Genomic DNA, 12,234 nt, shown 5'->3' with positions numbered 1-12,234 from the left:
ACGCCGTTCCCCTGGCGCCCAGAGCTCTGGGCTGGTCAGCGCTGCAGCCCGGGGCTGGGAGAGGTGCGCGCTCAGCCCAGCCCACGTTTCTGCTGACTGGGCGGCCTCCCTCCTGAGCTCACGCCTTCCAGACAAATCCCCCTGATGCCTCCATTCTGTCCGGCCGTATATAGGGAGGGCGTGCGCCCCGGGTCCTCAGTGCGCTGCCCAGAGGCCCCTGCCCTGACTCCCCGCCAGCCCCGGTCCCTGCAGAGTCAGCGCCCACCATGGACATCGCCATCCAGCACCCCTGGTTCAAACGTGCCCTGGGCCCCTTCTACCCCAGCCGGCTGTTCGACCAGTTCTTCGGCGAGGGGCTCTTCGAGTACGACTTGCTGCCTTTCCTGTCCTCCACCATCAGCCCCTACTACCGCCAGTCCCTCTTCCGCAGCGTGCTGGACTCCGGCATCTCCGAGGTAAGACCCGCTGCGCGCTGCTTCCTCCTGCGGCTGCAAGGGGCCGGGCCGTGGCCGGGCGAGAAGCGGGGGTTTGCGAGGGCCGGCCCGGGGGCACACGCGGTACCCCTGCGCTGTGTGCTCCCGCCCCGCTTCGTGGAGCGGCTGGTGACCGCCGTGGGGCCGCTTTCCCGCCTCAGCCCACCTCGTCCGTCCTGGACGCACAGAGGCCAGGCACACCACCCCGCAGCAGAGCCTCCCGTGCCTCCGGGGTGCCGGGAGGAAGAGCCCGCCTGCTGCCTGTTCCTCCTGTCATCAGCTCATGGCCCGTATGTGGTTGCTGCTGTCCCTCCATGTGCTGGGAGCCCCCAGAACAGCCCAGGGCACGGGCGCTGGTGGACGGAGCTCTGTGCAGCCTGGGGCTGCACTTTGCCTCCAGCAGCGAGGTCTGGCAGGAGGCCTCCTGTCTGAAGCCCTCTGCAGCCATGGAGCTGCAGTGTGTGGGCTCTTCCCGAGTTTGCCCGGGTGTCCAAGGCCAGGCCCTGAGGGCAGGCAAGGCAGCCCACCGGCCTTCCCTCCCAGGGTCCAGTGTTCTGGGGGTGCCAGGGGTCACCACTGCCTAAAACACAGAGGCCTGCTCGGAGCTGGTGAAACGCCGACCATTCCGGGGCCGACGGAGCCCAAAGGAGCGTCCCCAGCGAGGGGAGAGGGAGGGGAGGCGGCTGAAAGCAGTTTCTGTGCGAGTAGCTGGGCAGCCTGCGTAGGCTCTGCCGGCACATCACATGCACGTCCGTGTGCAGAGACAAGGCCCCAGGCGGTTCACGGAGAGGCGGGCGGAGGCCCAGGGCCGCGACCTCTTTCCAAGTGCTCAGTCCCACCGACCAGCCAAACAGCGCATAAGCAGCCAGCCGACCAGTCTGTAACGGCCCCGCAACCCACACCACTCAGCCAGGCAGCCCCTCACCCGCCAGGCGGCCACAGAGCCCCGGGGCTCTGGCTGTCAGCCGAGCGGCCACAGTGTCCTGAGTCCCAGGTCCCTCTGTGCCCCGGACACGTGGAGGGAGAGCTTAGAGTCTTGACCGCAGGTTCTGTTGTGATAACTGGGGACTGAGCCCCGGCCACCCCACTCCAGCTGCTCCGGCCAGCCCCCTCCCTGAGCCGCAGCCCTGTGGAGACCCACACGGACACTTCGTTTCAGGTCCGATCCGACCGGGACAAGTTTGTCATCTTCCTGGATGTGAAGCACTTCTCTCCTGAGGACCTGACGGTGAAGGTGCAGGAGGACTTCGTGGAAATCCACGGGAAGCACAACGAGCGGCAGGTGAGCCCGGGCCCGCAGGGAGGGGCTGCACCCCCGAGCAAGGCCCCGTCTTGCACCCCGGCGCAGGAGGCCGCCCCGGGCCCGCAGCAGGCCTGGGCAGCGGGTGAACGGCCAGCGGGGGCCTGTGGGGAACCCCACTCAGGAGCTACTCGGCATCCCGGGCTCTGTCCAAATTCCCTGGGTGATGGGGTGGGATTAGGAAAGACCCCAGGAGACGCCAGCACCAAGGGAGCGAGCTCCAAGCCACGTAGGTTTTCACACCCGCTTCTCTCGGGAGGACGGCACAGCTGACTCGTGTCGGAGCCCGAGTGCCCGGAGCCCGTTATCTCGAGGGGGCAGGGGCCCAGCCAGGACAGCTCGGAGATCAGGGCTTTGTCCAGTGGTGGGGAAGCTGGAGGCGGGGGAGAGACCCCACTGCATCTGCTGCTCTGAACTCCTGGGCCCCTGGAGATGCCCGGACACTACGCTGAGGCTCTGGGTCTTTCCACCTGGAGGGGAGGGAGTCGGGCCAGGGGCTAAGCTGGGTCCAGGGCGTCAGGAGAAGGGAACATCGAGGCGTGGCTTTCTGACCCAGCAAGCTGGATGGCAGGGACCTGAGCCCAAGCGGTCTGTGAGGCCAGAGGTGCAGGGATAGCTGAACCCAAGGGCAGGGCCAGGGGCAGGACCACTCACACGACGTTGCGGTGACATTATTGTGAAGAGCCAGGGGACCCAGGCAGGCCCAGACCGTATGCAGGGATGCAGGGCGGTCCTAGGGCCCTGGACACGGTCCAGCCCCCGCCCTGTGAGGGTATCGTGGGTTTGACCCTCGTGCGGTCCAGGAGGGCCTCCTCTGTGCGGGGCAGCCGCCACCCACCGCGGTGGCGTCTCTGACCGTGCCCTCCCCCGGCCCCCCAGGATGACCACGGCTACATCTCCCGCGAGTTCCACCGCCGCTACCGCCTGCCTTCCAACGTGGACCAGTCGGCACTCTCCTGCTCGCTGTCCGCGGATGGCATGCTGACCTTCTCTGGCCCCAAGGTCCCATCTGGCATGGATGCCGGCCACAGCGAGCGGGCCATCCCCGTGTCGCGGGAGGAGAAGCCCAGCTCCGCCCCCTCCTCCTAAGCTCGGCCTCGGCCTTGGCTGCCACCCGCTGCGGCCCCCGCCCCCATCCCTCCGGGGGAGCCCTAGAAAGTGGGGCGTCTGTCTCCCCCGCCTCCCCCTTTTCCGTTTCCTTTTCCTCTTCTCCGAGGGCATGAGGGTTTGAGAGAGTAGCCTGCAGAGCTCGGGGCCTTGGCCTGAGGTGCTGAGACCTCAGAGTGACCCGGATTCCAACACCAGCCAGGCGGCGGAAGTGACCGCCATCCCAGCTTCTCAGACGGCATCCGCGTCTTCCCGGGCTTGCGGGCCGTCCAGGCTGGCCAGGAGGTCAGAGAACACCCCTCGCTGAGCAATCTCTGGGTGGCCTCTGGTCTCCAGGGCCAGCCAGGTGCGTCTCAGCCCTCGGTGGCAGGCGCCTGCACCGGGGCTGAGCCGGGTGCCGTGAGGTCCATCTGGCAGGGCTCCCGTGCGCCTGAGCTCTCTGCAGGCTGCACCTCTCACGCCCCCTCCCCTCCAACCCTCCTGTATGTAATGGCGCTCTTGGGGCATCTGGTCACCCATGAGAAGGCAGCCCGTGGCAGTGAATAAAGAGCAGGTGACACAAGCAACTTGCCGTGTGCTGGCCGTGTTGTTTTCGGGGGCGGGGTTTGGAGAGCAATGGAGAAGGCGCGAGGGGACCCGTAGTGGGGATGCGAGGGACGGAGGGGCGGGGGAGCCTGGTCCGCCTGTCCCTGTTCAGCCCCGGCTGCCTCTAAGTGACCGGGTCGCCTCCTGGATCCCAGACCCGGTGCTTCCTCGAGGGCAGCTGTGCAGGAAGGAGGGGGTTCCTCCAAGAGCCCTGAGGGATGGAGGGAGGAGGGGAGGGCGCGGGGCACTTGGGAGGGAGAGGATCTGGGCTCCCTTCTGTAACCCTGTGTGGGAACTGGGGAGCCAGGTGGGGATTTCCTGACCGCTGGCCTCCCCCTGGGGACTTCTGTCCCAGCTCCCTTGGGGTTTTGCTCCCTGGAAGTCAGAAGTGTCCGTCCCTGTTAGGTACCTCGCCCTGGGGGCCCCCTCACTCTGGCTCCCCCTTCCTGGGACAGGCACGGGGTCCTCGGGGGTTTCTGGCGACCAGGTCTGAGTGTCCCCCACCCAGAGGGGCGGCCTTCATGCTGTCTGCCCAGACTCCCCGGCTACGGGAGGAGACAAGGAGGCTATAGCCGCCTCCTGGGGGAGCCGGCAGCGGGTGGGCGGATCAGCCAGGGGCTGCCAGCTGCACGGTGACCATGCAGAGGGCAGTGGGCGGCCGGATGTGGGCTCCGGGAGTGGGAAGCGAGTGCTGGGCACTGCTGGTATTGCCAGGCCATGTGGAGGGCCCTCTCCCGGGGAGCGGAGCCCAGGGGCCCTGGGCGCCCTGATGGGGCCCAGCGGGATGTTCCTTGTGCTGGTGCTCAGGCTTCTCCTCCTGGTAGAAACTGGACAGCAAGCGGGGAGGGCGCGTGGGAGAATTTCCAAAAGTGAGCCCTGCTTAACACACAGGGAAACCGTCGCTGTCACGTGGAGTTAAGTGGAAAGCAGGACATTCGTGAGAACACACACACACACACACACACACACACACACACTTGCGCCCTTGTAGCTTGGGGTCACTCTGGGTTTGGCCCCATCTAGGGAAGGGTCCTCACCCCGTGGGAGCTTCTCCAGACTCCTTTCCACCCGCCCCCCCCCAGGCTCCTTCCGACTGGAAGCCCCCCTGCCGCCGCCCTGCCTTTTCATCCACACCCGTGGAGAAGGGCATACCCTGGACGGGCGGCATAAATGGCCACTGCACTTGGGGGCTGGGCAGGTAGTTTGGAAACTCAGAGTCTCTGAGGCTCCTGTTCCTCCCGGGTCCCCCCAGAGGGCACCTTCCATTTTGTACAGCCTGGCCTATCACTGCACCGGGTCTGGGGGCCTGAGGGGTCCTGTCGGTCTGGCCGCAGCCAGAACTGAGCTGTCATTAGATGCCACCGGTCTTGAGTTCACTGTGGCTCTCTCCCAGGCCTGGTAACGGCCTGAGCTGTGATCCCCAAATCCATATGTAAGTCCTCACCCCCAGCATTTCAGAATGTGACTATTTTGAAGATGAAGGTCTCTAAAGGGGTGAATACGTTAAAATGAGGTCATGAGGGTGGCTCCTAATCCCATAGGGCTGGTGTCCTTACAAGGAGAGGAGGTTAGGACCCAGACACACACAGAGGGATGACCATGCCGGGACACAGGGAGGGGACAGCCCAGAGGAAACACGCCTGTGACACCTTGATCTCAGATTTCCAGCCTCCAGGACCGTGAGAAAATGAACTTCTGTCGTTTAAGCCTCCCTGTCTATGGCATTCCTCATGGCAGCTCAAGCTGACTAATACAGGCCTGAGTATGCAGACTTTGGCCCTCTGGGGAGGGGTGTGAGGTCACGCAGCAGGCTCAGGGAATCCGGGATGGAGCTCCTTGGGGATTTGCAGGGAGCACTGGGGCCAGCCCAGGCAGGGAGCTGAGAGGACTTCCCCTGATGGCAGCATGCTGGGAGACCCCACCTTGCCTGGACTCCTGAGGCAAAGCCTCGCCCGCTGTCCTGCCAGGGCCCCTGGGCGGTACACGCCCCTTCTCTGCTCTCCTCCCTGCCTGGGTGTTTCTCAAGCGAAGGGGCCCAAGGGCTGGCCCACAGCTGCTCTGCACGTTCGGAGATGCCCGGGACTCTGGGGCACGACCAGCTCCTGAGGCCACTGACAGAGGGCCAGGGTCGGCCCCTCCTGGACCCAGTAGGCCCAGCCTGCATCCGGTGGCCTTTGCCCATCTGGTGCTGCCGTGTCAGCTGGCGTCCAAGCTTCCTCGTCTTAGGGTCTGTTCTGGAACAGTCTCCCCGCACGGCCCACCCACCATGGTTGCTGTCAGCCAAGTTACACGGACTCTGTGCAGGCACTCAGCTGACCACCGTCTTCTGCAGAGCTGAGGGCGAGTCTGCCTGACGCTTGCCGGACCGGAGGCCGCCCTGATGCAAGCAGGGAGCACAGCTTGGGCTGTGGCTGCCCGGCCGCGCTCTGGGATCTGACGGCCGCCAGATCCCTGACCGTGGTGCTCCCACCGGTATCAGTCCCTCGGGCTGTTGCAGGAGAAACTTCTGAACCCAGAGGACCGTCTGCTCCCCCTCCCTTCAAGCTCCTCCCAAGCTCGTGTCCGTCTACTGATGCAGGGCCTGGAGCTCATCACCTGTGCAGGTGCCAGGCCCCCACCGCCTGCTGCTGTGCCTCTGCCTGCCGGCCCTTCCTCACCCAGGTTAGGTGGCAAGGGTCTACCTCTGGTCACATCTCTCCTCGGGGCGGGGGACACTGCCCAGACAGTCCTGGGCCACCAGAGCCTGGCCCTGCCCGCTCTAGGACACGTGTCTGTCCCCTCTACCAGAACCATGAAGGCGGGATGGGTCAGCATCCCCCAAACCTGTCGGCCTTTGGGACCCACCCAGAGTGCTGCACAAATACAGATTCCTGCCCCTGTCCCAGACCCAGCAAATCGGACCGTGTGGGGCTGGAGTCCAGGAGTCTGTGTGTCCCATAATTCTCCAAGAGACACCTACAACCAGGCTAATCCGGGACATGCCAGAGTGGTTGCCTCCGTGGGTGGGGCGAGTGCGGGCACAGCAGTCTCGCTGGAGGTCGCCTCCCCCATCCCAGGGCTCAGGTCGCATTGCAGATCTCTGGGAGGGGGAGGGGGCAGCTGCTCATCCCAGCCAACAGGATGCTTAGATGTGGCTACGTGCTTCTGGAGCCGGAACGATCCTTGTCCCCTCCTGGGGCCTCATTTTCATCCTGAGCAGCAAGATCGGCACCATCGTCATAACGTCCTCCTCCTCCTCATCATCATCAGCAGCAAGAGCATTTACTGAGCACCTACTGTGTGCCAGGCACTGTGCCAACCGCCCTGGCAGCTGGCAGCCCTCAAGCAGCCCAGCCGCCTGTAACAGGCTCCACTGTTAGGGAGGAAACCCAGGCTTGGAGGTTGAGTCCCTTGCTGGGCGTTCCCCATCGGTGAGGGCCTGGCCAGGACCCACGCCTTTGTCTGACCTCAAGGGCGGGACTCGGAACCCCTACCTGATGGGTATTATACAGCCTCACCCCTAACCAGTAAGTCAGGAGGCACTGAGGAAGCCAGGCTGGTTGTTCTGCAGGCGACTCGCTGCGTGAACACAGGCAGATTTATCAAGCCTTCTGAGTATCAGATTCCCGTCCTTACCGTTTCACGAGGGCGGTGAAACAGTCTCCCAGGGGTGTCCAGTTCCCAGATGACCACCTGTGATTCCAAAACTCACCACCAGATGGCAGCAGAGGCTTTGCCTTGGCCGCCAAGACCTCGCCGGAAGGAGGCGCGGATCTTGTCTCAAAGGTCACCTTCAAGGGTCCAGCCTTCGGGAAGCAGCCGCAGCATACATCCGCAGAGGGCCTCACTCGTGTGGGCTGGGCTGGCCACGCAGAGCTCTGGGAGACCCCATCCTGACCCAGGAAGCCAGTGTCCAGCAGAGGACACTGAAACAGACACAAAAAACCCCAAAGGGAGCCAGTGGTATTTCTTTATAATAAGCAGTTTTTGTTTCATTTTCTCGTTTGCAAAATCATCTGAAAAAGAGGCAGTCTCTGCCTGGCAGGCCAGCACTGTGCTGGGGGGTCCCTGCGGCTCTGGCGGGATCTCTTCCCACACAGAATGACATGGTATGTCAGCCCTCCCAGGCCACTGGCCTCCCGGGCCCCCGCGGCCTCTGCTGGGAAGACTCTCAGAGCAGCCTTGGTCCTGCCACGTCCCAGGAAGGGACTCGGCTTGGCAGGCAGCCCCAGAGCCTGACACAGGCGGCCAGATCATGGGGTCAGAGGTCCTGCTAGCCAGATGCTGCATGTGGCTGCCTGGAGGCAGGCTGAGACCCAGAGGCTTGTGCATACATGTCAGACCTCAGTTTGAAAGGGGGCCCGAGGGATGGGACCTGAAGGAGGAGGCCTGCACCTGTTTCCAGGGGCCGGTGGCTGCTGCCAGTACCTGCCTCGGTCTTCAGGACGGGAGTGGAGGTGCGGGAAGTGGATTCCCACTCAGGCCAGGGCCAGATGAGGGTGGCCTGGAGAAGGCTGCAACCCCTACGTGGCCCACATCGGGGTCAGCTCTCTGATGCTGGGCTCGCCAGGCTGCGGGGTTACCCCACGATCCCGGGCGGAGGGTTGAGTTTGCAGGGTCAGGGGAGGGGAGCCGGCCCTACCCCTGTGTGTGCAGAGGCTGCTGTCAGGAAGACAGACCCGAATAGAGGACACACACACGCGTGCACACACACACACAGAGCAAGTCACGTGCACACGCGCACACACACAAATACACACAGGGCAAGTCACGTGCACACACACACACAAATATGCACAGAGCAAGTCACACGCACACGCGCACACACACACAAATACACACAGGGCAAGTCACACGCACATGCACACACACACACACACACAAATACACACAGAGCAAGTCACACGCACATGCACACGCACACACACACAAATACATACAGAGCAAGTCACACGTACACACACACACAAATACACACAGCAAGTCACATGCACATGCACACACAGGCACGCACACACACATGCACAACACCTGCACATACATGTACACACATGTGCACACAGAGGACACCCACCCCCACCCCCACGTGCCTGCAACAGACACGAGCAGGCTCTAGGCTCTACTTCCTACATCTCACTGGCTTCCCTCTGTGTCTGATTTGTACTTGAAGACACAATCACACAAAGACATTTCCTGCTTGTTTTTCCACCTCGAGGAGAAACCTCCTGTGTGCTCTGGTCAGCAGATCATTCACATCCAGGTGCTTTTAGGGAGACCCGACATTCTTTGTGTGGCTTGAGATACCTGATGACCTTCTGCTGCTAGAGGTTAGCAAGAGAGAAGGTGGGGTGGTGTGCTCAAGGGCACCCCAAGGTCACAGGGAAGCTGTGTGAAGGGTGGGGCGGCTGCTCCTTCCCTGGAGCCATCAGCTACTCGGGGCCCCGTGAGCACGTTCCTGCACTCCCCCCACTCCCACTCCCACCCCACCTGCCAGGAGCCGGAATGAAAACAAAATGAAAACAAAAAGATCTGGCTCCAAAACGCAGCTTTCTGAAGACTTTTCAGACGGAGCCTCACTGCACGCAAGGGTGGGTTTGCAGAGTTTTGCTAAGTTGGGGGGTGGGACACTGGGCACCGGCCAAGGACACTGATCAGACCTGGGGGACCGAGGTGGGAGGTGGGAGCTGGGAGGGCCCATGCTGGCCTGGTAGCGTTTGGCTGATGACGGAAGGGAACGGTTCCTGGCGGGGCTGGGGGCCAATTTCCTCCCGACGGCTGCTAACAGCAGTGTTCGGGGTTTTCTTGTGCTGGTCTGAGCTGAGAGCTCACCCCTGGGTCACTTGTGGGGACTTCCCAGGGGCTGTTGCTGCTGCTTCTGGTTTCCTGTGAAAAACCGAGTTAAAGGAAGGGTCTGAGGACACCTGGCCTCCGAGGGGGTGCAGGGAGGTGAATCCCAGCTGTCTCTTCCTGAGCCCGGTCCTGACTCTCTCCACTGCCTGTCTTGCAGCCAGTGTAGAGCTTGTTTCCCCTGGTGGGCAGCTCATGTGCCGCAGGGCTGTGCTGGTTTCCTGGGGCTGCCGTAACAGATCACCACAGACTGGGCGGCTTCAAGCTACAGAAATTTATTTGGAGGCCAGAGTGTGAAATCGAGGTGTGGGCAGGTCATGGCTGCTGCAGGGGGCTCGAGGGCGGGGTCCTTGGGCCTCCTCCAGCTCCTGGTGCTGCCAGCATCCCCGGCTTGTGGCCGCATCCCTCCCGTCTCTGTCTCCTCCAAGGTCATGTGGCCTTCTTCCTGCGTCTGTGTCTCTGTTCTCCTTTTAAGGACACCAGTCATTGAGTGTAAGGTCTACTCGGGTAATGCAGAATGATCTCATCTCGATCTTTACCTTAATTACATCTGTAAAGACCCTTTTTCCAAATAAGGCTGCGTTTGCGGGTTCTGGGGTTTAGAACTGAGACAGCTCTTTAGGGGTCACTGTTCTGCCCACGGCCAGGACTGACCCCCCCTCCAAGTCACACAGCCCTCACCTGCTGGGACTCTTCAGGTGCACCATTCCTCTTGGTCCAGGAAGGGAGTCTCTGAGGTTGGCAGGACTGACACCAGCCCATTTTAAAGAAGAAGAGACTGAGGCTCAGAAACGTAGAGCCAGGGAGCAGGAGGCCTGGGGGTGGGGGGAGCCCCGGTGTGGCCACTGGCCGGGTTAACCTGAGTTGATGTAGCCGTGAAGTGAAGAGCAGTCTCCTGAGGTCCTTTTGTGAGGAAATGCTGTGATGCCTTGATTTCTTGGTAAAGGAAAGTGAGGGATCTGCGATGCACTTGGTGACCCCTCCCCAGCCCCCTGCAGGCCAGGCTGCCCCGTGGCCTCTATCTCAGCAGCCGCGCCTCTGCTTTAAGAGCTGGGTTTGGATGCGTACGTCTGAGGTGCCCCCCACCCTGGCTACCCCAGAGCCCAGACTGCATCCTAACACTCGGCGGCCTGGGGTTCTGTTTTAGGCATTGCTATGGCAACCCTCTGTTGCCCAGCCATGGATGACCCGATGTCCTGTGTCTGTCAATGATTCACCTATTAACAGACCTGTGGGGCAGCCGCCCACGGGGCCCCAAACATTCCTGCCCGGAACCAGGAGACCGGCGGGCGCCACTCAGGGAACATCCCCGCCCTGCCAGCAAGACGGTCCTGGACCTGGTCTGGAACCTTGCCCAGGGATGTGGCCCCCAAGGCCAAGTGCAAAGGAGGCCTGGCTGGGCCCTGGGCACCGGGGAGGAGGCAGGGTGAGGGAAGGCCTGGGGCCCAGGTGGCCGGGATAGGCCCAGGGAACTCCGGGTCGCCACTAACCCTGGGGCGGGCACTCCCAGGGAGCTTCCTGACGCACCTCCACCCTCGGCCTGTCTGCCCAGAGAGGAGAACCAGGCCTTGGGTGATGGGGGCTTGAGCCCTGCCCCCCACTTCTGGTGAGAACGGAGGAGAGGCAGTGGCGTGTGGCTTCTGTGTGTGTCTGTGTGCGTATATGGGGCCTGACGTCAAGGGGAGACGGGGAAGGGCCCACGTGATAAACTCAGTGCCCCTCAGACACCGCTTCCTCCAGTGTCCTGAGGACTTGGGTGTTTCAGGGCTGGATGTGCCTGGCGGGGGGAATGTGGGTCTCCAGAAACGGGCCGAGACCTGCTGCAGGATGGCAGAGAACATTCCATAGCGCGCCTCATGCAGGTGGGGAAGCGCCGTCCGGGCCTTTGGCCTGGGCCACATCAGCCAGCCCCAGGAGCCTGCACCCTGCCTGACGGCCACGGGGACCCTATGGTGTGTTGGCCGGGCCGTGACTAGGGAGGTCCTGGAGGACAGCAGAGGCAGCCCTGCAGTTGGGGTGAAAAGGATGGGAAGTGGGGCACCCAGAGCCCCTCTTTTGGGGAGGGGTTGGGGCTACCCCCTGCTCTCCCCCGGTCCTGCTGGGCGGCTCTCCCTCTGTTCCAAGGCCCCCCGGCTCAGCCCACCTCAGCACTTCCTGCCCCTGGCTGCACCTGTCGCCACCCCTGAGCCCGGGGTTTAGTGGGTGATGGAGTCGGGGTGGGGTTGGGGGAGGGGAGCTGTGGGAGCCCCCAGGCGAGTCCCCGTGTGGCTGGTGACTTCTCTCCCGCGCTGAACCTGGGGGAGCTGGGGGCACCAGGTCCCAGCCCCCCACCGCGCCAGACCTTCTCATGAGAGCCCCTGCCCACCCCGGGCATTGCGGGTCTTCTTCCCCAGGTCACCTGGACACCCACCGGACTCCCTGAACTCCAGGCCAGGCCCCCTTCCTCTGCCCACGCTGGGCGCCTTCCACAACTCCCTCTCCTCTGGCTAATTAACGCGACTCAGGGCTAACGGATAAACTCAGGCCCCCTGGACGCAGTGCGCTGGAGGATTTCCATTTTGGAAAACAAGGAGATGCAAATCCTCACCCAAAGCCGGCCTTCTCCGCAGCCCATTCCCAGGCAGGTGGGCGGCGGGGAAGGTGAGCATCAGTCCCTTGGGTCTGGCGAGAACTTGCCTGCACGACAGTGGGAGTGAGAGATGGGGAGCCCCCCGTCCAGGGGTGCAGCTGCCCTGCCCCTGGGGCTGCCCCCACCAGGGTGGAGCAGGGACATGGGCCCCTCCTCCTGGGGGTCCCGCAGGGAGGGCATGGGAGAGCCAGGCGCCGAGATGGTGTGAGAGAGCAGCTGGGGCCCAGGTGGCCTGCAGGAGCCGCTCACCTGTCCTGAGCCCCGCCCACCACCTGCGGGCAGGATTGCTGGCTGTGGGAAACGAGCCGCGGCTG

At 63.2% G+C, this 12,234-nt stretch overlaps 1 protein-coding gene across 1 annotated transcript; it reads left to right on the top strand.

Annotated features, from left to right (window-relative positions):
* Positions 1-266: 266 nt before the first annotated feature.
* On the top strand, positions 267-2,862 carry CRYAA (crystallin alpha A). The gene is made up of 3 exons (XM_060099710.1): positions 267-455; positions 1,633-1,755; positions 2,653-2,862. Exons 1-3 carry the CDS (start codon positions 267-269, stop codon positions 2,860-2,862), a joined length of 522 nt encoding a protein of 173 aa, XP_059955693.1.
* The last annotated feature ends 9,372 nt before the right edge of the window (positions 2,863-12,234 follow it).

This window comes from Mesoplodon densirostris, chromosome 5 (genome assembly GCF_025265405.1).
Source record: "Mesoplodon densirostris isolate mMesDen1 chromosome 5, mMesDen1 primary haplotype, whole genome shotgun sequence".
Classification (NCBI taxonomy): Eukaryota; Metazoa; Chordata; class Mammalia; order Artiodactyla; family Ziphiidae; genus Mesoplodon; species Mesoplodon densirostris.
The sequence above is the reverse complement of the archived record's forward strand: the minus strand, read 5'-3'. Positions and strand labels throughout refer to the sequence as shown.

Excerpts from the sequence above, each read along its gene's own strand:
- CRYAA (XM_060099710.1), top strand. The coding sequence starts at position 267 with ATGGACATCGCCATCCAGCACCCCTGGTTCAAACGTGCCCTGGGCCCC. Across the intron at positions 456-1,632 it reads TGGACTCCGGCATCTCCGAG|GTCCGATCCGACCGGGACAA; the intron begins GTAAGACCCGCT and ends ACTTCGTTTCAG. Across the intron at positions 1,756-2,652 it reads GGAAGCACAACGAGCGGCAG|GATGACCACGGCTACATCTC; the intron begins GTGAGCCCGGGC and ends CCGGCCCCCCAG.